At 36.2% G+C, this 26,715-nt stretch overlaps 1 protein-coding gene across 6 annotated transcripts in view; it reads right to left on the bottom strand.

The window, feature by feature from the left end:
• The window catches only part of LOC127874834 (ras guanyl-releasing protein 3-like), a 296,898-nt gene that overhangs the window by 173,373 nt on the left and 96,810 nt on the right, over nucleotides 1-26,715 (bottom strand). For 2 of the 6 annotated variants that reach the window (XR_008047126.1, XR_008047127.1), the window contains 7 exons: nucleotides 26,602-26,703; nucleotides 22,218-22,333; nucleotides 19,924-20,062; nucleotides 16,436-16,472; nucleotides 14,215-14,322; nucleotides 8,626-8,804; nucleotides 4,029-4,586 (listed from right to left, as the gene is read on the bottom strand). Coding sequence is in view for 4 of the 6 variants with exons in the window: in XM_052419469.1 (XP_052275429.1) it covers nucleotides 8,626-8,804; nucleotides 14,215-14,322; nucleotides 16,436-16,472; nucleotides 19,924-20,062; nucleotides 22,218-22,333; nucleotides 26,602-26,703 (681 nt within the window). In the remaining 2 variants the exon portion in view is untranslated. The remainder of the gene's footprint in view (nucleotides 1-4,028; nucleotides 4,587-8,625; nucleotides 8,805-14,214; nucleotides 14,323-16,435; nucleotides 16,473-19,923; nucleotides 20,063-22,217; nucleotides 22,334-26,601; nucleotides 26,704-26,715) is intronic. The other 4 variants (XM_052419469.1, XM_052419468.1, XM_052419470.1 and 1 more) reach the window with 4 other exon arrangements.

Here is a 26,715-nt window from a genome sequence, read left to right as displayed (position 1 = left end):
TGAGAAAATCACCAAAATGATGTCCATTCCCAGTTTGATGTCTTATTCCCAATTCACATAATACAGTGTTTAAATACTATTTTACAACACATTTTAACTTCATAATTTAATTATTATCTAGCAACATTGACCAACAAAAAATAATTATTGCACATATCTTTCAGAAATTGTCACAGACACACACCCAGATCTTCTAACCACTGATATAAACATTTATTTCTACTTATCAATGCAGTGTTCATTGATAGACTTCTTAGCTTCTTAAATAAGACAATATTCATTTTTAATCCATGATCAATCCACACCCTTGTTATTTTTGTTTACCTATATTTGACAAGTTCACACAACAAATTCAAATGCTACAAGATGCAGAATGATACCAATTAGCAAATATAACTCCGTATTAATAACTTCACAGGGATGCAATTTAATAGAGCATTTTAACACAAAAATAGATTGTTTTTAACCTAGGTGGTGTTTCCTCTGTCTATAGTCAATATTTAGCCACAATGCAATGAGCCGAGCTCTGTGAAAACCGGGCCTAATGCATGTGCGTAAAGTTTCTTCCCTGATTAGCCTGTATGATTTAGGATTTTGAAAATGAAAATGTTGGTTTGTGGTAAATTTGATAAGGTGGAATGGACTAGGATTGGTCATTCAATGTCATGTGACTCCTCCCCAGCCTCAGAGTGCCATGGACTATGATTGGTCATTCAATGTCATGTGACTGCTCCCCAGCCTCAGAGTGCCATGGACTATGATTGGTCATTCAATGTCATGTGACTGCTCCCGAGCCTCAGAGTGCCATTGACTACGATTGGTCATTCAATGTCATGTGATTGCTCCCCAGCCTCAGAGTGCCATTGAATATGATTGGTCATTCAATGCCATGTGACTGCTCCCCAGCCTCAGAGTGCCATTGACTAGGATTGGTCATTCAATGTCATGTGACTGCTCCCCAGCCTCAGAGTGCAATTGACTAGGATTGGTCATTCAATGTCATGTGACTGCTCCCCAACCTCTGAGTGCCATTGACTATGATTGGTCATTCAATGTCATGTGACTGCTCCCCAGCCTCAGAGTGCTATGGACTATGATTGGTCATTCAATGCCATGTGACTGTTCCCCAGCCTCAGAGTGCCATGGGCTATGATTGGTCATTCAATGTCATGTGACTGCTCCCCAGCCTCAGAGTGCCATGGACTATGATTGGTGGAGCTAAAGGTGGTTGTGGGTAAGATTGAGATGATGAAGGGAAAAGTTGTAGTTGCCAAAAAGGTGGGGTTGGGGTGGTCTAGAGGAAAGTTTGTGATGGTCAAATGGGGCAAAGTCTGGTAAAGTGGTGTGTCTGTAGTAGAGCTAAGTATTTTAAAATGGTCAAGAGAGTAAGCTAAAAGTGGACGGGAATTTGCTAATGTAATTCTTATTCAGCTATTGCCTACAGTTTCAGTTTCATGTTCAATAAGTCTTCAATGGCATGTTCCGATACATGCCATGTAAATGAACCATATTAACAGAATTGTGAATTATCAAAATGTTCATCTCCTGAATTGAAAAGTACAAGCTGCAAAAGAACAAGAATATACAGAATGAAAGTATGAAGAATAAAACAGATCTATAAACATAATCTATAAGCAGATCTATAAGGGGTCTTTCTTTGTTCATATAAGAAACACACATGTGACACAAGTTTGCTGCATACAAAATCAAAAAATTTCTTCAAAATTACAAAATTTAGTAAGTGTGTTACATTTCTATTCATTTTTCAAGTACTTAAACATGTATTTATGTCCATCAATAACACTATACTATGTATAAATGCTAAATTGTTATTAACCAAAGTCCACAATATAATAAAATAAATTCCCTGCACTTAATATCAAAATGCTTTTTTATTGTTAATGTCACACTTCATCATCATGCAGTTAAATGCTATACCTATGATAAAATAAACTTTTCCACACCAGTTTCACGGACCTTCTAAATCAATTTGATAAAATCTGCTTTAAGTTATTGATGAGTGAAAACAATGAAAAGTATTTTGATTCATAGATGTTTCCTATTTTGATAATTAATGTCTCTGTCAGACTGGAAAAAACCACTCATCATAAGCAATCATAAGTTATAATGAGAAATCATAAGTTATCATATGTTACCTTGAGTTATCATCATTTATCATGAGTTATCATGAATCATTGAACATTACAAAAGAGAAATCAAATTATTTATTTTATATGATTTAAATTATTTGTTATAATTTTATTATTTTTTTAGAGAAAACCCAAATTATTCATGCTGGTTAATCCAAAATAAAAACAAAACAAAACAACAAACTTTCAAAATATAAATTCCAAAAATAACAAGAGGACCATGATGGCCCTGAATCACTCACCTGACTTACCAAATACAATCCCAACCCAGATTTTATCAAGATAAACATTCTGACCAAATTTCATAAAGATTGGATGAAAACTGTGACCTCTATTGTCTATACAAGGTTTTTCTAATATTTGACCTAGTGACCTAGTTGTTGACCTAGTGACCTAGTTTTTGACCCCAGATGACCCAAATACAATCCCAACCCAGATTTCATCAAGATAAACATTCTGACCAAATTTCATAAAGATTGGATGAAAACTGTGACCACTACTGTCTACACAAACAAATTGTTGACAGTGTTTCTATTATTTGACCTAGTGACCTAGTTTTTGACCTCAGATGACCCAAATACAATCCCAACCCAGATTTCATCAAGATAAACATTCTGACCAAATTTCATTAAGTTTTGATGAAATCTGTGACCTCTACTGTCTACACAAGGTTTTTCTATTATTTGACCTAGTTTTTGACCTAGTGACCTAGTTTTTGACCCCAGATGACCCAAATACAATCCCAACCCAGATTTCATCAAGATAAACATTCTGACCAAATTTCATAAAGATTGGATGAAAACTGCGCCCTCTATTGTCTACACAAGGTTTTTCTATTATTTGACCTATTATGTGACCTACTTTTTGACCTAGTGACCTAGTTTTTTACCCCAGATGACCCAAATACATTCCCAACCCAGATTTCATCAAGATAAACATTCTGACCAAATTTCATAAAGATTGGATGAAAACTGTGCCCTCTACTGTCTACACAAACAATTTGTTGACGGACGCACACACACACGCACGCACGCACGCACGCACACACACAACGGACGCCGGACATCACACGGTCACATAAGCTCACCATGTCACTCGTGACAGGTGAGCTAAAAATGTCTTTAAACTACCATGTCTTCCTTACACCACATTAGAGTGTCAACAAATGTCCACATATGGTTTGAAAGGTGTAAATGTATTATCGTGTACAAAACAATAAGGGTTATCAAAGATAACGTATACATTTAAAACACACACAATCAATTACATTACAGAAAGGGAAGTATAAATTGAAAGATCAAACAACATGAGAGATCAATATAGGAACGTTATAACACACAAATTAAAAGACTCATCTTTAAGTTAACTCCGCTAAAATTTCAAATACTTTCAGCTGAAAATGATTTTTTACAGCTACTTAAAACATTTATTTGCAGCTCAATCATGCCACCGTATGCATTTCCAATTAACTTCTGTTGAAGTAAAGGATGCTACAAAATGTTCAGCTTTTATCACTATTGGTGCTGTTATTTTTGGGGTTTTTGAACATGTCTTGCTGTCTTCTGGCGCCATTACTCACTGTCTGTCCTTGCAATGTATATTGTGTATATCATGTAGCTATTAGCATATGTCTATTTTACAAACTATACATTTAACTATGCATTAGTTTTATAAGCCTATAACGATTAAAATAATTAACACAGCAGAGGTATAATTTGTCCCAATTTGCTACTCGTCCTATAACAGTAACAAATTGGACATGTTTATAGCTTCTAAAATATATAATGATATATGTATATACTTTAGAACATAACATTAACACCTATATTATTAAATTTGAGCTTAAATAATAAATACCACGTACAATCTACATTTCACCTGTTTATCCAACAAATTTATTCCAACAACAGCACTTTTTGTTATAGTTTTTTACAAACATCAGTTACTATTAGCAACCGACCACACTCTGCTAACTGCCAAACTCATACTTTAGGAGCCTACAGAACATATCTTCAATATTTTGTAATCAGTCATCAACAAATTCTCAAAAGAATAGCATCTCTTTTGTTTTGTACTCACTGTGTACTAATCACAGCAAACAAATGACATGCTTTCATCTTGCTATAGCTCCTGTTACAACATCCTCCCTCATTTGATACAAGCGACAGCATTATGAAGGTCATTGTTTAGAGACTATTTTTTTAAACCCAAATAATCTCTAAACGTCTGTAATTTGTTTCTGGTTGTTCATGGTTTTGCGCTTTTTTACACTTGAGAGTCTCGTTGTATATGCAGAGCATCCATCTGTTCAAGAATGAACGAGACAGTCGTCTTTCTAATCATCACGATCTGAGACTTCAACATAGCAATCTGGCTCGCGTTGGAATTCACCATCAACGTTAACATCTCATTTTCTGCCTTTAGCTTGTCACGAGCCTGTAAAAGAAATGACATCATAATTAACTGAACGCTTTACCACTTAGATAAATATATTCATGCATTTGTAGTCCTTTAGAAAGTTCAATTTAATTAAAGACCTTTTTTACTAGATTCAAGTTTTAAAGGCTTCATTTCCAACCCTTTGATACTCATGAGCAGCAAACAGCATGAAACCTGAACAGACTGCGAGTCACTCGCAGGCTGTTCTGGTTTAATGCTGTTTTCACATGGCCATTTTCACTTTGCTTTTTATGGGGGGAAAGGGTTATGTCGGATCAATTATGTTGTTGTTGTGTATTATGTGACCCTAAGTATCTTCCATACTTCATGGCCCATGGATTACCTTATTTATATCATGTTAGAAAATGTGACATTCAAAGATCAAATCAAAACAAAGATATATGATAATTATATAATAAAATTCTGGTAAGTATTACAAATGTAATTTATATTAGCAAATTCATATTTGTCATGAATTTTAATTGCAGACACTAAAATGAAAAAGCGGTACACAAACATGTTTCTTTTCTTTTCACAAATAAATATCAGTTGTAATTTGCAGTTATTGTATTCATACTACTAATTATTCTCTACGACTTATAATCATTCAACTGACTTAAATATGAATTATTTATAAATGAAAAAATCAATACATTTAAAAAAAAAATAAACAAATAGATGATAAATTACACTTTTATAAAACACTATATTTTTGAATAAAATAAGTATATTTTTCGCAATACTATGTTTAACTAAATTCTGATGAGAATTCAATGAAGTGGGTAAGTTGACATTTGAATGTTATATGAGAGAATATATTCACACTATCTAAAACATTTCTGTACTGATAAAATAATTCTAAAATGCACATCTGCTACTAATTATCTCATGAACAAGACTTTATTCATCATACATAATGTGATCAATAAACCAACGTGTTATGTTATCAAATGTTAACAAAATGCTAACTAGCTTTACATAAAAACTAACAGACAACATTACATATGTTGGTTATATTGCATCAATGCAAGTTACAAATGTATATTCATGTTACAAACTCTGCCAAACATATTTTCCGGATACCCCAAAATGCTTACTAAATACTTCGAAATGTTTTAACAAAAAAAAAGTGGCAAATACAAAAGGCGCTAAAATTATTATTTTTTATACCAAGTATGTTCAAACCAAAAAAATAAATGGCTGAGAATTACAACAGGATTTTAAACATGCCCATTATTTATATGCCTGCACCTCTGTGACTAAATGAGACGCATTCTGAGAATACGGGGCTTAATGCATGTGCGTAAAGTGTCATCCCAGATTAACCTGTGCAGTCCCCACAGGCTAATCAGGGACGACACTTTCCGACTTAACTGGATTTTCGTGTAGAAGAGACTTCATTTAAATTAAACGAAAAATACCATAAGCGGAAAGTGTTGTCCCTGATTAGCCTGTGCGGACACAGGCTAATCTGGGATGACACTTTAAGCACATGCATTAAGCCCCGTATTTTCAGAAAATGTCTCAAATAGTATGTGCAGCATCATGCGAAAATGGGTCTTATGCCATATGCAGCCAGTATAGCTCCATACCTGCCCCGACATTTATCAAACAGAGTTCTCTTTCTAATTGGAAAAACTAAAGAAAATCCCTCTAGCTTTTCCTAACAAACTATGTTACTACAGGAACAACCAAAATAAATGATTTCTATCTCAGTTCAATATGTTCTCAAGATATTGAGCAGAAACCATTTTTCAAAACCTTATACCAGTGACCTGTACCCCACCCACTCTTTTTGCAATCTTAAGTGTAATTAACCCTTTACCACTAAGATACATAATTCAACGCATTTGTAGTCCGTTAGAAAGTTACATTTAATTAAATACCTTTCTTTGCCAGAATCAAGTTATAAAGGCTTCCTTTCCAACCCTTAGATACTGATGAGAAGCAAACAGCGTAAAACCTGAACAGACTACTCGCAGGCTGTTCTGGTTTAATGCTGGTTGCAAAAGCCATTTTCACTTTGCTTCATATGGGGGAAAGGGTTAATATAATAAAAGTGATGTTCAATCCAAAATGTATAATTATTACAGGCAATAAAAACCTTGGATGATATCACTTAGGCTACAAGTGGTGTTTACATGTTCTGTGTTTTACGTCAACAAAAAAGATGACAAATACGATGCAGAATTTCATTCACAAAAAACTAAAATGTACATAATGAACTACAACAAGAGGGCCTGAAAGGCCCAAGGTATCCCCCGCAACATATGCTTTGTTTGAGGATGGGTGCAAATTGGACGGATGAACATAATGATAGATGGACGGACGGAGGACAATAACACAAAACTAAGACAAAGGAAGGTTCTTAAGCCTTCACAATTTATTTAGGTGAATTAATAAGTCGTGCGTTTTCCACAAAAACATTCAACGTTTACATACGCTCAATTTTCAGAGTGTTGCAGAGTGAACACAACATCTGCCATGACATACCTGGAAATGTTTTGATGGTTAATCATTTATCATTGGGTACGGGAATCATTTTCATTTGGCGTGCATCATCCTCTTATGCATATATATATATACTCATATCAAGTTTAAATGAAATCCGCCAAAGCACTTCCAAGATATGGCTCCGGACACAAAAGTGCCGGACGGACGGACAGACAACGCCAAAACAATATCCCTCCGCCTCTGGCGCAGGAATATATTCATACCAAGTTTCAAAGAAATCCGCCAAAGCGCTTCCAAGATATGGCTCCGGACACAAAAATGCCTATAGTAAAAAGCATTTTTTCAAGATACAAAGGGCCATAAGTCTGTTTTTAACAGATAGAGTACAATGCCATTTGGCGTGCATCATCCTCTTATGCATATATATACTCATACCAATTTTAAATGAAATCCGCCAAAGCACTTCCAAGATATGGCTCCGGACACAAAAGTGCCTATAGTAAAAAGCATTTTTTCAAGATACAAAGGGCCATAACTCTGTTTTTAACAGATGTTGTACAATGCCATTTGGTGTGCATAAGCCTCTTATGCATATATATACTCATACCAAGTTTCAATGAAATCCGCCAAAGAACTTCCAAGATATGGCTCCGGACACTAAAAAGCATTTTTTCAAGATACAAAGGGCCATAAGTCTGTTTTTAACAGATGGTGTACAATGCCATTTGGCGTGCATCATCCTTTTATGCATATATATACTCATACCAAGTTGAAATGAAATCCACCAAAGAACTTCCACGATATGGCTCCGGACACAAAAGTGCCGGACGGACAGCCGGACGGACGGACGGACAACGCCAAGACAATATCCCTCCGCCTCTGGCGAAGGATAACAAAACTGAACCAAATACAAACTTAAAGGTCACTAGCAAATACCGTCTACATTCACAGATACATGTACAAGACAATAACCAGGGACACACCTTAAGACTTACTGTACATCCTCATTGATTGTTTGTGACTGAGCAGAAAATATAACACACACTGTTAGTTCATGAGCATTAAAACATACTTTCATGTAGTGATAATAAATTTATTTCTTCATATTCCCTCATTTCAAGTGTTTGTAATTGAGCACAAAATTCCAAACATAATAACATAAATTTTGCATCTATCACTGATGAACATTGTTTATAATGACACAAGATGAGGTTTGACATACCTAAATCTTCAAAACATGAAGGTTTACAATAAAACTGTTCAACACTTAAGACATTATGAAACAAATATCTGCAATTACGTTTACTACACATTTGAACTTTGCTCTGGGCAAACTTGGCTTAATGCATGTGTGTAAAGTGTCATCACAGAATAGCCTGTGCACTCTGCCCAGGCTTATCAGGGACGAAACTTTCTGCTTTTTTTAACGAATGATTGCTTTTTTATCCAAAATCCAATTAAGGCGGAAAGTATTGTCCCTGATTAGCTAAATTTTCTCCAAAATCATGATTCAGCCGCACAATGGCCAAAAGGCAGCCGCGACCATGTAGCAGCATGATTAAATAAAAACACCATTGCCTACCTCTTCCGCCTTTGAAAGTCGCTCATGAAGCTCTCTAAACTCCCCACCCTCCTCCAGTTCCCGTGGAAACACGTCGAAATAGCATTCCTCCGTCTGTGTCCCACGATGCACCCGCGTACGTTTCTGACGCTGTGACATCTTGCGCTTTGAGGAGTATGAAAGATCCTGGCTGCCTGACCCTGTTAGAGAAGAAATATTTTTGCTTTTAAATGGGGTTGTTAAAAAAATTTGATATTATTTTGATAAATGTTTTTTTTAATTCCTTTATTCACAAAACTTTAGTCATTGGAATGAGATAAAATATTGAAAACAGATTGTTCAATAAAAAGTTTTCCATAAATTGGACTCAAAGCAAAGATCTTTTAAAGCGAATGCAACATGTTTCCACTGTTCTATTTTTGATAGGAGTATTTTTAATGATATTTCAGTAATACATGGATTTGCTAAATTATGGATGAAAAGTGCTTTATAATTTTCTAATTGTAATTGACGAATATTAAAAATCAATATTTAACAATTTTTTTCAGGAGTGTTGTTTTGCGAGTCTGAATAGAATTCAAACATTCTTTTTTCAATCAATGACATTTTTATAAAGTTGTTATTTTATGAACAGTTAACCCTTTATTTCTAACATTTAGTCATAAATTGAATTATAAATTGTTAACAAGAGCACCACGTAGCGGGTGCCAACGCTCGGCTGCGGGTGCAGTTTTGAATGAATGAAAGCTTTTCAGAAGAATATTAGAGGTCACAGTGACCTTGACCTTTGACCTAGTGACCCAAAAAAGGGTGTGGCATGTAGAACTCATCAAGGTGCAGCTACATATGAAGTTTCAAAGTTGTAGGTGGAAGCACTTTGATTTTAGAGCCAATGTCAAGGTTTTAGCATTACACCGACGACAGATGCCAGACGCTGGACACCAGTTGACAAGCTGGCTATGACAATACCTCGGGTTTTCTCCGAAAACAGCCTAACTAAAAATGTAAAATGATGTTAACAAGAACTTATCAAAGTATTAATAAAGTGCCCTCCAGTGCTGCAAGAAGTAATGCTTGTGAATGTAAAAAACAAAACATCAGACTCTGGGGCATGGCCAGTTTTGACCCCAGGGTTTTTAACTAAGTGTGTAGAGAACAATTATTCAATATTACATTCCAAATATTAAACCCTTCTGCTTTCAGAGGAAAACATTTTTCAAGTTATTATGTTATATAAGATTACATTAATAATATGACCCCCAGGTGTGGCAAGTAATTAATCAACGGTCCTAATTTGATGAAACTGTGCAGAGGGCAAAAAACAAAACAATTTATTTTATGTTTTCGGGTGGTTTGAAGAGAAATATCAGTGAATTACACCTGATAACTCACTGTTTCAAACAGTGAAAATAAACAGAAAAAATTATTGATAATTTTTACTGTTATACCGTGTAATGATGTCATTATAATAGAAAACAAGAGGGCCTGAAAGGCCCAAAGTCGCTCACCTGAGATTCAAAGGAACTTACCTGTTCTGTGCAGCCCAAGATGTCATTAGAACAAAATGTTCATACCAACTTTCATGACTAGTGAACACCCTGGCAGCCACCTTTTTCAACAGACCAGAACCATTTTCATACACTTCCAAGATATCATTTAAACAAATATACTGACAAAGTTTAATGAAGATTCATAAGTCCATATAAAGAAAAATGCCCCGCCCACTGGTGGCCATGTTTTTCAAGCAACTTGAACCATTTTCGAACTTGTCCAAAATATCATTGGGACAAATCTTCTGACAAAGTTTCATGATGATCGTACAATAAATACGGCTTCTAGAGTGTTAACAAGATTTAACTATAGCTATATGAGGAAAAATGCACCGCCCCCTTGGCGGCCATGTTTTTCCACCAACCGAAACTATTTTCGAACTCATCCAATTATATAAAGCCATATTAGGAAAAATGCCCTGCCCCGTGGTGGCCATATTTTTAAGCAACCAAAACCATTTTCGAACTCATCCAAGATATCATTAGGACAAATCTTCTGACCAAGTTTCATGAAGATCGGAAAATAAATGTGGCATCTAGAGTGTTAACAAGGTTTTACTATAGCCATTTAAGGAAAAATGCCCCGCCCCCTGGCAGCCATGTTTTTCAACCAACCCGCATCATTTTTTTAACTTGTCCAAGATATTATTGGGATTAATCTTCTGGCCAAGTTTCATGAAGATCGGACAATAAATGTGGCCTCTAGAGTGTTACATGTAACAAGATTTTACTATAGCCATATATAACCATATAATGAAAAACACCCCGCCCCTTGGCAGCCATGTTTTTCAAGCAAACGTAACCATTTTCGAACTCATCCAAGATATCATTGAGACCAATCTTCTGACTAAATTTCATGAAGATTGGACAATAAATGTGGCCTCTAGAGTGTTCACAAGGTTTTACTATAGCCATATAAGGAAAAATGCCCCGCCCTTGGCAGCCATGTTTTTCAAGCAATCGTAACCATTTTTAACTCATCTAAGATATTATACAGACCAATCTTCTGACCAAATTTCATGAAGATTGGACAACAAATGTGGCCTCTAGAGTTTTAACAAGGTTTTACTATAACCATTTAAGGAAAACTGCTCCGCCCCCTGGCGGCCATGTAATTTCACCGATCTGGACCATTTTCAAACTCGTCCGAGATATTAATGAAACCAATGTTTTGACCAAGTATCATGATGATTGGGCAAAAATTGTGACTTCTAGAGTGTTCACAAGGTTTCTCTATAGCCATATAAGAAATACTGCCCCGCCCCCTGGCGGCCATGTTTTTCAACGGACCGCAACCATTTTTTAACTCACAAGGTTTTTCTTTTTTTTTGACCTAGTGACCTAGTTTTTGACCCAGCATGACCCAGTTTCGAACTCAGTCGAGGTATCAATGGGACAAATGTTCTGACCAAATTTCATGAAGATCAGACAAAATAAATGTGGCCTGTAGAGTGTTCACAAGGCAAAATGTTGACGACGGACAACACACAATGGACGACGCACGACGGACAAAAGGCGATCACAAAAGCTCACCATGAGCACGTTGTGCTCAGGTGAGCTAGCAATCTATGATCATTCATGAATTAAAATCGATATACCACCAAATTTCACAAATATCCTCTGGGTTATGTACCAAATAACAAGCATGTGGATGTTGCAGTTACAGAGATTTATACTTGTTGCTAATAAAGGCTTATTTTCGACCTAGGATGATAATAATTGCACATGCACAACTTCACATCTTAAGGAATAATGCCTGCAAATAATGTTGTGCATGGAATAGTGCAGGAGAATGTCTGTGAACAAGATTGTTCCTCTGTGGACAGACAGAGGGAGGATATATTGTTGGCAAATAGAAGGCAAATATACTAAATTACAAACCAAACAAGGGCTGTTTGTAAAACATGCATGCCCCCCATATGGGCTCTACGTTGTAGTGACAGCCATTGTGTGAATATGTTTTTTGTCACTGTGACCTTGACCTTTGACCTAGTGAACTGAAAATCAATAGGGGTCATCTGCGAGTTGTGATCAATCTACCTATCAAGTTTCATGATCCTAGCCATAAGCGTTCTTCAGTTATCATCCGGAAACCATGTTACTATTTCGGGTCACCGTGACCTTGACCTTTTACCTAGTGACCTGAAAATCAATAGGGGTCATCTGCGAGTCATGATCAATCTACCTATCAAGTTTCATGATCCTAGGCATAAGCGTTCTTGAGTTATCATCCAGAAACCATTTTACTATTTTGGGTCACCATGACCTTGACCTTTGACCTAGTGACCTCAAAATCAATAGGGGTCATCTGCAAGTCATGATCAATGTACCTATGAAGTTTCATGATACTAGGCATAAGCGTTCTTGAGTTATCATCTGGAAACCATTTTACTATTTCGGGTCACCATGACCTTGACCTTTGACCTAGTGACCTGAAAATCAATAGGGGTCATCTGCAGGTAATGATCAATGTACCTATGAAATTTCATGATCGTAGCCATAAGCGTTCTTGAGTTATCATCCGGAAACCATTTTACTGTTTCGGGTCACTGTGACCTTGACCTTTGATAGTGACCTGAAAATCAATAGGGGTCAACTGCGAGTCATGATCAATCTACCTATCAAGTTTCATGATCCTAGGCATAAGCGTTATTGTGTCATCATCCGGAAACCATTTTACTATTTCGGGTCACCGTGACCTTGACCTTTGACCTAGTGACCTGAAAATCAATAGGGGTCATCTGCGAGTCATTATCAATCTACCTATCAAGTTTCATGATCCTAGGCATAAGCGTTTTTGAGTTATCATCCGGAAACCATTTTACTATTTCGGGTCAACGTGACCTTGACCTTTTACCTAGTGACCTGAAAATCAATAGGGGTCATCTGCGAGTCATTATCAATCTACCTATGAAGTTTAATGATTCTAGGCATAAGCGTTCTTGAGTTATCATCCGGAAACCATTTTACTAGTTTGGGTCACCGTGATCTTGACCTTTGACCTAGTGACCTGAAAATCAATAGGGGTCATCTGCCAGTCATTATCAATCTACCTATGAAGTTTCATGACTCTAGGCATAAGCGTTCTTGAGTTATCATCCGTAAACCATTTTACTATTTCGGGTCACCGTGACCTTGACCTTTGACCTAGTGACCTGAAAATCAATAGGGGTCATCTGCAAGTCCTGATCAATCTACCTATCAAGTTTCATGATCCTAGGCATAAGCGTTCTTGAGTTATCATCCGGAAACCATTTTACTATTTCGGGTCACCGTGACCTTGACCTTTGACCCAGTGACCTCAAAATCAATAGGGGTCATCTGGGAGTCATGATCAATGTACCTATGAAGTTTCATGATCCTAGGCCCAAGCGTTCTTGAGTTATCATTTGGAAACCACCTGCTGGACCGACCGACCGACAGACCGACATGAGCAAAGCAATATACCCCCTCTTCTTCGAAGGGGGGCATAATAAAACACATCTGTATTGTGTGTAGTTACAATGATGTACACTTTCATTATATAGTATTTTAAACCAACAGAGATGCCACATAAGTTATAAGTAACAAAAGGGTATAATAAAAATCACACATGAATACCACACTATAATAAGAGACAATGTTCCTACAAGTTGTATATAGAAGGAAGAGGACACACCTCCAGGGTTATTAGATGGGAGTGGGTGGTGAGTTGAAATGTGTACATACTGCTTTAGTACTAATGTCCCTGCTACAAAATAGTATGCATGAACAGAATGTTCTTCAATATCACTAACAGTCTCACCTTAACCCTTTCCCACCCAGAAGTAAAGTGGAAAATGGCTTATGCAACAGCATAAAACCAGAACAGCCTGCTAGTAACTCAAAGGCTGTTCAGGTTTTAAGCTGGTTGCTGCTCATCAGAATCTTAGGGTTCGAAATGAACCCTTTCAAACTTGAATCTAGGAAGAAAAGTCTATAATTTAATTTGATTTTCTAAGAGACTTCAAACATGTAAAAGTGCAACTCTGAGTGGTAAAGGTTAAGATGACACATTTCTGCTGTATTGGTTACGTCTCACCATTTGAAGACAGGGAGTCTAATCTCCGGTTACAAGCCACACTAGTCTTGGAGCGACATTCCATGACGACCAGGTCCTTACAGTGCTTGTGTGCATTGATTCCGCAGTCTGAAAGCAACCAAATCACTGCACACACCCACAAATGTATAATAATGGCCTTGTTCTAGGAAAACTGGGCTTCAAGTATGTGCGTAAAGTGTCCTCACAGATTCGCCTGCATTTATGTTTGGAATTAATCTTTAATTTTGACTGTGGTATGCATACAGAACATTTAAGTGTTCAAAGTAAAACACAAAGGTATTTGGCAACAATTTCATTTGTATCATTAAACAAGGTCATGGAGAGAAACATACTTAAGTTGTAAAAAAATGGACACCATGGGATGCAATATTGGTTGGGCTGTCTATCAAACTTGAGTTCCATTTTATGCAAACATATATATCTGGAAAGTTTGCATAAGATTCTGTGAGATTGTTAGTACTAACAAAGGGCAACAACTCTCAACCGCCTGGCAAAATGTGGCAGGTTTTTGCACTTGGCCTCCGATTTATGTCAACAAACCTTTTCACAAAGTTTGATGAATATTCCATAAAAACTGTACGCACTATAGAACTGAAATGGAAAATGTAGCAGTTTTTGTATTATAATAGGTAATAACTCTGAAGTGACTTGTGCGAATTGGCTGGCTATTAAACTCTTAATATGAAAAGTTTGGTGAAGATTCAATGAAAACTGTATGATTAAGGCAGTCACAACAATTATTTTGCTGCATGCTCATCCTCAAAGGCTTTTGCCATAATATGTCATGTCTATAGACAGGTGTATAAACTACATTTCTGTGTCCATGTCAACACAGAAAGGAAAACCATTTATGCCTTCTTTTTTTTTCCACATTTAAGAAATTAAAGCAAGTAAGCATAAGAAAAAACGTCAAAGTATTGTTCCTCTTTCACAGCTATCATCAGAATGTAAAGTACTATAATAATGAAGTTTTAGTTTTTTCTTGCACAGAAAAATTCAGCGGAAGAGATTGTCAAAAGGTCAATCTATCATAATGTGAGACCATATTGACGAATGTTCAGACAAAAAAAAGTCGGTCATTATTAAAATGTAGAGCATTATACATTTTTAATTTCTGAACTAGATACAAGACAAAGTAATGCCAAGTGGTATTTACTTAGGTTATGATCAATACTGTACCAATTCATTTTTTGTATGTACACATGTACTTTTAATAATATTTTAAGAAAAAAAGAAGAGATCTCAAATATGTGGAATGTGAACATATTGGGAAATTGAACACGATATTTTGGATAATTATAAAAGACATAAAACAAGATGCTGTATTCAATTAACACTGTTGCATCGAGAGGAAATATTTCAATATGAATTTATCATTATTATTTATGAGATTAAAAAAATAAGGTTAATGTCATTGTCAAAAAGAAGTAAGATGATATTAGTTTGTTTATTGTTGAATGGAAGTATCAAAGCTTTTTTGTAAGTAGATTTAATGTTTTTCAAATCGTAAATTTGGATATACCAAAATTTGACCTCTTTAATTGGACTAAATGCCAAAGTATGTCAATGTGAAGGTAAAAATGAGGTCAGGTGATGTGAGTGTGTAGAGAGTGTGTATAGATATCATCCATGCAACTATGGAAGTTTTGTAGGAATCATAATTGATATTATAAAAGTCCTGTAGTTTAGGGTAAACCTTCTATGGTCATAAGAAGGAAAGAACGATCAGGCCAATACCGTTATGTCCTACAGCATCAGCAGACGCCGGAGAGTGGGCATACGAAAGCTTTATTCTCGGTATGATACAGGTTTAAACTCTTGTGACACTGAATTTCCTATCATTTGTAAACACCTACATCTCTGAAGCAGTATAGACCTTTTTTTAAAGCAGAATACAATGTTCACTTGACAGCTATTTATTATAAGCAAAAGGCAGCATCAACTGTACAAATGAGTCGTGTTCTGAGAAAACTGGGCATAATGCATGTGCGTAAAGTGTAGTCCCAGATTAGGGACGACACTTTCCGCTTTTATGACATTTTTCATTTAAATGAAGTCTCTTCTTAGCTAAAATCCAATTTAGGCGTAAAGTCTTGTCCCTGATTAGCCTGTACGGACTGCACAGGCTAATCTGGGACGACACTACACACATGCATTAAGCCCAGTTTTCTCAGCACTATGAACAAATATAGAATCTTACCTTTACATTTCCAGCCTTGCTTAATTAGGCCCCATAACTGAAAAAAAAATCCAAAGGTATAGATAACAAACCACTGATTTAGAGAAAGAAAATAAGAATCAAAATAATATCCAGAATCATGATAAATATATTCACATTGACAAACACCCTGTAATTGCATGAATAATGCTTGGTCAGTAAACATCAGGAATTTTATCATAAAAATCAAATTACAATGTATACTATACTCCGTATCAAGGTACACATTTGTAAATGAAAAGTTGTCAAACAAAAATCAAGTTTCTAAAACAACCATACAGGCTTACACTTAACTCAAATCATTTATATTTAAAAAAGAATTGTGTGACGGCGATGATAACTTACTCATGCATGAAGAGTTAAAACTCATTTGCATCATATAGAAAATGAATGTCTTTAATTTATTTAAACAGCATACATGTACAATAAGTACATGTATATAAGCATTGTAAGAAGTTATTTAAACTATGGCCCTCTCTGACTTTTTGTTCAAGATGTCAATTATTTATGTTACAAGAATTACTAATTGAATTGAAACGACAATGAAGCTAAATACTTAATGCATATGATTATGTTTTGCTTTCAGTAAAGACCAATGAAGAGTATATTGATGATTGCTACTGTTGTTTAAATAAAACTTCTAAAATGTTTTATATCTCATATCATTAATTCACCAAAGACATCAACATATGTCTTATAACTTTCTTTTATGAATTTCAATTTTATTTGTTTTATATTTTTCATTTTCATCATTTAATTAAATAAACATTTTAAAGTTTGCTAGTAAAATTGTATTCAGTGTGATTAAATTATGTTAGACGCTATGAAATTCAGAGGGTGTTATGCTTTCAAATACATATCATAATTGAAGAGAAGTATACATTGTACATTTGTTAATCCTTTACCACTTAGATACATATTTTTATGCATTTGCAGTCCCTTAGAAAGTTAAATTTAATTTAAGACCTTTCTTACTAGGTTCAAGTTTTAAGGCTTCATCTCCAACCCTTAGATGCTGATGAGCAGCAAACAGCATAAAACCTGAACAGACTGTGAGTTACTCGCAGGCTGTTCTGGTTTTATGCTGTTTGCACTAAGCCATTTTCACTTTGTCTCTGAGTGGAAAAGGGTTAAAGAACAATAACACCAGATTATCAAAATAATTGGAAGGTGACTGTATTTCCAATAAAACTAGAATTGTCACACCAGAAAAGAGTATTCTCCCAAATTAAGACTTTGTAACAAAACTGAAATCCATTTGAAAGAAATTGACCAAACATCACAGCAAAACTTGATCTCTATAAACCCTTTCCCCCTCAGAAGCCAAGTGAAAATGGCTATGTGCAAACAGTATAAAACCAGAACAACCTGCGAGTAACTCACAGTCTGTTCAGGTTTTATGCTGTTTGCTGCTCATCAGTATCTAAGGGTTGGAAATGAAGCCTTTAATACTTGATTGTAGTAAGAAAGGTCTTAAATTAAATCTAACTTTCTAAGGTACTACAAATGGGTCAAAATACATATCTAAGTGGTAAAGGGTTAAATAATTGTACACACGTGCGTGCAAAATATGTCAAGCCTAAATCAAGTAATTGACCAGAAACCAACAGACTGACAAGCTAACTTCTTTTTAACCCACCTACTTTTTCGTTGTTTAAAAATGGGTTGTTGTTTGTTTTTTATGTAAAAATTACCTAGCCGTTATTTTGGGAATGGAAGTGCAAGTATGAAAATTAGTGTTGTTTTTTTTTAATAAGCCATGCTTTGCATGTTTTATTTATAAATAACTATCATCGGCTAGATATAGGTTTTGTTGGATGCAAACGTTTAGCTAAGTTTTCAAAAAGAATTTTGTAAGCAGCATTCATATTAGTCTTTGATTAAAGATTGGTTTAGGATCTGAGTGCCTTACCAGTCCTGTGCAGTGAATACAGAACGTGGGTGCCTTACCAGTCCTGTGCAGTGAATACAGAACGTGGGTGCCTTACCAGTCCTGTGCAGTGAATACAGAACGTGGGTGCCTTACCAGTCCTGTGCAGTGAATACAGAACGTGGGTGCCTTACCAGTCCTGTGCAGTGAATACAAAACGTGGGTGCCTTACCAGTCCTGTGCAGTGAATACAAAACGTGGGTGCCTTACCAGTCCTGTGCAGTGAATACAGAACGTGGGTGCCTTACCAGTCCTTTGCAGTGAATACAAAACGTGGGTGCCTTACCAGTCCTGTGCAGTGAATACAAAACGTGGGTGCCTTACCAGTCCTGTGCAGTGAATACAGAACGTGGGTGCCTTACCAGTCCTGTGCAGTGAATACAAAACGTGGGTGCCTTACCAGTCCTGTGCAGTCAATACAGAACGTGGGTGCCTTACCAGTCCTGTGCAGTGAATACAAAACGTGGGTGCCTTACTAGTCCTGTGCAGTGAATACAGAACGTGGGTGCCTTACTAGTCCTGTGCAGTGAATACAGAACGTGGGTGCCTTACTAGTCCTGTGCAGTGAATACAGAACGTGGGTGCCTTACCAGTCCTGTGCAGTGAATACAGAACGTGGGTGCCTTACTAGTCCTGTGCAGTGAATACAGAACGTGGGTGCCTTACCAGTCCTGTGCAGTGAATACAGAACGTGGGTGCCTTACCAGTCCTGTGCAGTGAATACAAAACGTGGGTGCCTTACCAGTCCTGTGCAGTGAATACAGAACGTGGGTGCCTTACCAGTCCTGTGCAGTAAATACAGAACGTGGGTGCCTTACCAGTCCTGTGCAGTGAATACAGAACGTGGGTGCCTTACCAGTCCTGTGCAGTGAATACAGAACGTGGGTGCCTTACTAGTCCTGTGCAGTAAATACAGAACGTGGGTGCCTTACCAGTCCTGTGCAGTGAATACAAAACGTGGGTGCCTTACTAGTCCTGTGCAGTGAATACAGAACGTGGGTGCCTTACTAGTCCTGTGCAGTGAATACAGAACGTGGGTGCCTTACCAGTCCTGTGCAGTGAATACAGAATGTGGGTGCCTTACCAGTCCTGTGCAGTGAATACAAAACGTGGGTGCCTTACTAGTCCTGTGCAGTGAATACAGAACGTGGGTGCCTTACTAGTCCTGTGCAGTGAATACAGAACGTGGGTGCCTTACCAGTCCTGTGCAGTAAATACAGAACGTGGGTGCCTTACCAGTCCTGTGCAGTGAATACAGAACGTGGGTGCCTTACCAGTCCTGTGCAGTGAATACAAAACGTGGGTGCCTTACCAGTCCTGTGCAGTGAATACAGAACGTGGGTGCCTTACCAGTCCTGTGCAGTAAATACAGAACGTGGGTGCCTTACCAGTCCTGTGCAGTGAATACAGAACGTGGGTGCCTTACCAGTCCTGTGCAGTGAATACAAAACGTGGGTGCCTTACCAGTCCTGTGCAGTGAATACAAAACGTGGGTGCCTTACCAGTCCTGTGCAGTAAATACAGAACGTGGGTGCCTTACCAGTCCAGTGCAGTGAATACAGAATGTGGGTTTGAAGTAAGTGATCTCATGGAAATCGTGCTTGAAGCTGTTTCGAAGGGCGTGGCAGTTGGCGCGGATGAAATACGTCTTCATTTCTGCTTTACTGATCATACCATCCCTGCAATGAAATCCAGCAGTTGATGTGAGAATTAAATTTTTTGACAATGCTTTGTGTGATAAGACCATGTCTTAAATGTAAAATATATAGCCCCTATCTGGGAAAATAGTGCTTAAATTAATGTGCGTAAATTTTTGTCCCAGATTAGCATGTGCAGTCCCCGCAGGCTAATCAGGGGCAACATTTTATTCCTCGACTGGATTTTCTTTTAAGAGAGACATCCTTTACATGATAAATAACTACTAGCGGACAGTGTGCTCCCTGATTAGCCTGACAGCAGACTGCACAGGCTAATCTGAGATGACATTTTATGCACATGCATTAAGCCCAGTTTTTCAGAATGCGGCTCATATTGTATTAAACTTCTCTACTTAAAGGATGATAAGCCCTGCTGGCTTAAAAACTATTAAATTATTCTATAATAAATAATATCCATAAGAGATGTGTTCGTCAGAAACACAATGCCCCCTACTGCGCTGCTTTGAAATAAAATTTATATTTATCATTTGGCAGGTATAGAAATCATCTCCCTTTAAGGCTTATTACTTCCCTTGGATTTGTCCAATCCAACCAGGGAGGGGGGTTTGTAGACAGTCAAAATGACAAAGTCAGACATCACGGACAACCAAGGTCTGTAGTTTATCAAAGAGATCATAGCCAGAGCTCATTTTTCTTTTTCATTATCATAGCCAGAGCTCATCATATACCTATAGACATAAGTCCAGGGGTATGTAATCAACACTACCATTCACAAATTGGTACAGTAACGAAATGATATTTATATCATTTAAAAAAAACTTTGAAAAATCATTCATTTGAGTTATAAATAATCCAAATAATAAATCTGTACAGTAACTGTGAAAAGAAGTTAAATTCTTGGTAAGGAAATATATAATATGAGATTTATAATTTTATAAATTACTTCCCTTTAAAATAATTGTCTCTAACAAATCTCTATTTTTAGTAGCAAATAATTAAAAGCCACTCTCTATTTTTAGTAGCAAATAATTAAAAGCCACTACCATGATTGTAGATTCACAACTCAATGTGCAGCTCCATGAGATACACATGCATGCCAAATATCAAGTTGCTATGTTCAATATTGAATAATTATCTCCCTTTAAAGCTTATTACTTCCCTTTGATTTGTATTTTTGACCTTAGACCTTGAAGGATGAGCTTGACCTTTTACCACGATTTGTTTGTCAGAAACACAATGCCGCCTACTGCGCCTATTTGATTGATTTAACGAAAATATATATGTTGACAGATCAGATAATTATGTCAATTTAAAGCTTATTACTTCCCTTGGAATTTGTTTTTTCGACCCTAGACCTTGAAGGATGATGTTCACCTTGAAATTTTAGCACTCAAAATGTGCATCTCCATGAGATACACACGCATGCCAAATATCAAGTTAGTATGTTCAATATTTAAAGTTATGGCCAATGTTAAAGTTTTTTTTGGACGGACGAACAGACTGACTGACATACTGACTGACGGACAGTTCAACTGCTATATGCCACCCTACCCGGGGCATAAAAAAGATTAATGTTTTCCATAGTTTACAGTAGTGATGAACCAAAATTGATAATTATTGTAAAACTTGCATGAATATACACATTGGTTTAAACTCAATCCTTAAAAGTTTATATTTTAACAATTTCAAGTTTGAATAAGATACAAATGCAATACATTAACAATTTAAACGACGGGTGCAAAGAAATATATCCCCTCATGGTAGCATGAAAAATTACATATTACAGTTTATAAATATTGATTATCATTACTGTTAACATGCATCATGCATTACTTGTAATGCCAAATATACATTGAGAGATATGACAGCATCTAAAAAGAAATTGAGTCGCATTCTGAGAAAACTGGGCTTAATGCATGTGCGTAAAGTGTCATCCCAGATTAGCCTGTGCAGTCCACACAGGCTAATCAGGGATGACACTTTCCGCATTCATGATATTTTTTTGTTTAAATGAAGTCTCTTCTTAGCAAAAATCCAATTTAAGCTGAAAGTGTCGTCCCTGATTAGCCTGTGCAGACTGCACCGGCAAATCTGGGAATGCACTTAACGCACATGCATTATGCCCAGTTTTCTCAGAACATGACTCAATTAGTGAAAATGTTTATTTCACACATACTGGTCTGCATCAAGTACACAGAAGGAGTCGATGAACGGGAAATTCCCAGCAATAGCCTCAAACTCTGCATGTGATATGAATCCATCACGGTCATTGTCGTAGTTTTTGAAGACGGCCTGGAAAGAACAACAAATAATGATGGACATATTCTACAACAATATTTGCTGGTCTTTCTCTAGACTAAAAGGAAAATAGTCATCCTTAAAACAACCAATTACAAGAACACGGCAAAGTGGGTGCCAACGCTCGGCTGTGGGTGACCTTGACACAGTGACCTTGACCTTTGACCTAGTGACTCAAAAATGGGTGTGGCGTGTAGAACTCATCAAGGTGCAGCTACATATGAAGTTTCAAAGTTGTAGGTGGAAGCACTTTGATTTTAGAGACAATGTTAAGGTTTAAGCACGACGCCGACAGCGGACGAGCTGGCTATGACAATACCTCAGGTTTTCTCCGAAAACAGCCGAGCTAAAAATGAAACAATCGTCTGTGCTCAATAAAATCATATGACCCAATTGGAAGCATTGTTACTTAGACTGTGACATTTAATTTCTTTTGGGCATATTGCAAGGGCAAGTGAATCAATACTTGATTGTGGCATTGAATTACTTTTGGGCATATTCCAAGGGAAAGTCAATCAATACTTGACTGTGACATTGAATTACTTTTGGGCATATTCCAAGGGCAAGTGAATCAATACTTGACTGTGGCATTGAATTACTTTTGGGCATATTACAAGGATAAGTGATCAATACATGACTGTGGCATTGAATTGCTTTTGGGCATATTCCAATGGCATGTGAATCAATACTTGACTGTGACACTGAATTACTTTTGGGCATATTACAAGGGCAAGTGAATCAATACTTGACTGTGACATTGAATTACTTTTGGGCATATTGCAAGGGCAAGTGAATCAATACTTGACTATGACTTTGAATTACTTTTGGGCATATTCCAAGGGCAAGTGAATCAATACTTGACTATGACTTTGAATTACTTTTGGGCATATTGCAAGGGCAAGTGAATCAATACTTGACTGTGACATTGAATTACTTTTGGGCATATTACAAGGGCAAGTGAATCAATACTTTACTATGACTTTGAATTACTTTTGGGCATATTCCAAAGGCAAGTGAATCAATACTGAGGTCAAGTGATGAGGGTGTTTTTAGATTGTTTAGTTGAAAGACATAGTTTATCCAGGTATACAAGCTTTGGAGCAAGGGGTATTGATGTTTGATGAAGCATTTACGGTTAACCACTAATTCAGACCTTGTGAATTAGTTGAAGTTCAAAATAAGATCAATGTCAAGGTCAAAATGAGGTCAGGTTATGTGGGTGTGTTGAGAGTGTTCATAGATAACATTCATTCAAGTATCAAAGATTTGTATGGAGCATAATAAGGGAGAAGGATCACATGACTTTGTGGCATTCACAATTAAACATTAATGGATGTCAAGACACCAGTAAGTAGTGCATTTTTTTCAAATAACTTTAAACTGTCCAGCCCCTGTGTAAACCCCTGTGAACCCCGTTGATCATGCACCCTGATTATTGATGTTTTACAAAACGTGTCATTTTTTTAAAAACTCAAACAAACAACGATTGAACAAACAGACAAGCTTAGCTCTTAATGCCCCAACCAACATCTGTAGATTCTTATGACATAAAAAAGAAGTCATGATACTGATCCTCACAGAGAAACATGATTGAAGTTCTTACTAATTTCGATATTATTTGTCAGATCATATTGAAATCAAAATAATAGTATTGTGTTTATTTTTAATCAATCAATATACTACTCTTATTAATTCCCATGCATTAGCAGTCTGAAGTATTATTAATTAAATGATAAACTAGTAAAAATAAATCAAAATTATTCAGTTAGTACAAATACAAAGCAGTCAAATCTTTCACTCTTTTTGTTTTCATCAGACATTTTTTTAAGATGACCTTATCTTTGGGCTTGATGAATTTTTATGCTTATCAATAAATAATGTTCAGTTTTTATAACATCACTACCAATCCTTTAATACTTACACTTGCATCAAGGATCACAAAATGAGACGTCAAGTACATGTCGTAAGTAATTGATTTAATCACATTTAATTACTATATGCTACAAAGATATTTACTTAACTATCATACATTAATTAACGCAATAAAAATACAATGACAGTTTGTATATCACCTGTAAATGACAAGCCATACTTTTAAGGGTTGAATGTGAAACAGTTGTATCTAATATGGAGATGTTATATAGGTACACTGGTTTGGTGTTCATCATTCATTTCTTATATAAATTTTAAGTTAGAACTTACAACAAAAACCAGCTTCAATCAAGCACATACGATATTTAGTGTCATTTAAGAAGATTTGCTTACTAAATGCCAATGCTACATGATGAACTTTTAGTTTCTCATTTTAACGCCATAGGTAAACAATCATAATGCATGATCACACAATGTGAAATTATTACAATCTTACATGTTTTACAAAACCGTTTAACCCTTTACCACTTAGATACGTATTTTGACGTGTTTGTAGTCTTTTAGAAAGTTATTTAAGAAATTTAATTAAAGACCTTTCTTACTGGATTCAAGTTTTAAAGGCTTCATTTCCAACCCTTAGATACTGATGAGCAGCAAACAGCATGAAACATGAACAGACTGCAAGTTACTCGCAGGCTGTTCTGGTTTTATGCTGTTTGCACACAGCCATTTTCACTTGGCCACTGAGTGGGAAAGGTTTTAATCAATATTGTAAAGGTTAGGTCATTGATATCTAGCCAAGAAACAGCTTCAATATAATCCATCTTAACTAAGGATGGAAACAGTTTGTGCTGTTTGCAGAAGGATGTGGGTTTTGTTACATAAACAACATTTACTGCTTGAGATCTAGCAAAGATTATTTCCAGCCTTGAAGAAATGGTTTCAAAACAAAAAGATAAAACAGGGCATTGATATTTCCAAGATAATAATATGAGATATGACCTGTTGACTTCCTTTTTTACTGTTACTTTGCTATTGAGATCTAGCAAAGATTATTTCATGCCTTGCAGAAATGGTTTCACAACAAAAATCACACATTCAAAACACCCGACAGAGCTAAACTATAAATAAAAGTATTTGAATTTAAAAAAACAAAACATTAATGTATAAACAAGAAATGTGTTTGTCGGAAACACTATCTGCGCTGCTTTGATTTTTTTTTTACTTTTAACCCTGAAGGACGACTTTGACCTTGACCTTTCACCACTCAAAATGTGCATCTCCATGATATACAAATGCATGCCAAATATAAAGTTGCTATCTTCAATATTGCAAAAGTCATGGCAAAATGTTAAAGTTGGAGCAAACAAACCAACAGACAGACCAACAGACAGACCATTACAGACAGACAAACAGACAAGGCAAAAACAATATGTCCCCCACTATAGTGGGACATAAAAAAAACGACAAAAATACACCACAGATGACTAAGACAGTTTGTATAGCCTTCCACAGTGTTCCTGTGTGGCCAATATTGCAAAGTCAGCTGTGTGAAAAAATACTCCAGATAAAAGGAATTCAAATCCAGAAAAATAATTTCCATAAAATGCATTTTTTAATAAATAAGCTGATTCAGCCTATATAAATTTCAGGAGCTCTGAAGTGCAACACCCAAGAGGCCTAAATAACAAAGACATTAAACCTACTTAAAGGGACCTTTTCACATTTTGATAAATTCATAAAATTGAAAAAAGTTGTTTCAGATATGCAAATTTGCTTTGTGGTTATGTGTTTGCAATGAAACAGTAATACTGAACATTTAACATGCTCTAAAATATCCATTATATGCATCTTTTGATGATTTAAAAACCTAAAAAATTTAAAGCATTACAAAAGCGAAATGTTTGTATAATTTGGAAAGTTCTGTAACAGTTGTTATAATCATATTTGTGACATTACAAGGATTGCTTATATCAAGAATTTAAATTAAAAAATATACTTAAAATGATAAACAAGGGCTGTTTGTATAACATGCATGCCCCCCATATGGGCTCTCCGTTGCAGTGACAGCCATTGTGTGAATATCTTTTTTGTCAATGTGACCTTGACCTTTGACCTAGTGACCTGAAAATCAATAGGGGTCATCTGCGAGTCATAATCAATGTACCTATGAAGTTTCATGATCCTAGCCATAAGCGTTCTTGAGTTATCATTCATTCCACGTTTGATTTCTTTTTATATGTTCACATAATATTTAAACAGACGACTTAAATCCCAGTGATCGGGGGGTAAATGTCAAAGTCAATTGAATCATAGTGAGTAATCAGACTATAAAAGTATGCCTTTACCTTTACCTTTAATACAGTGTTCTATAATAATTGTATACATACCTCGACCATGTCACGGACATGCTTGTTAATGGTCTGGGGGTCTGGGGGTCGCATGCCTGCAACCCACTCCGCAAACACAACCGGCTTTGTAGGTGTCGAGGGCTACAAACATAC

Source organism: Dreissena polymorpha, chromosome 3, assembly GCF_020536995.1.
Source record: "Dreissena polymorpha isolate Duluth1 chromosome 3, UMN_Dpol_1.0, whole genome shotgun sequence".
NCBI lineage: Eukaryota > Metazoa > Mollusca > Bivalvia > Myida > Dreissenidae > Dreissena > Dreissena polymorpha.
Note: the sequence above shows the minus strand (reverse complement) of the source record. Positions and strands in the feature narration are given on the sequence as shown.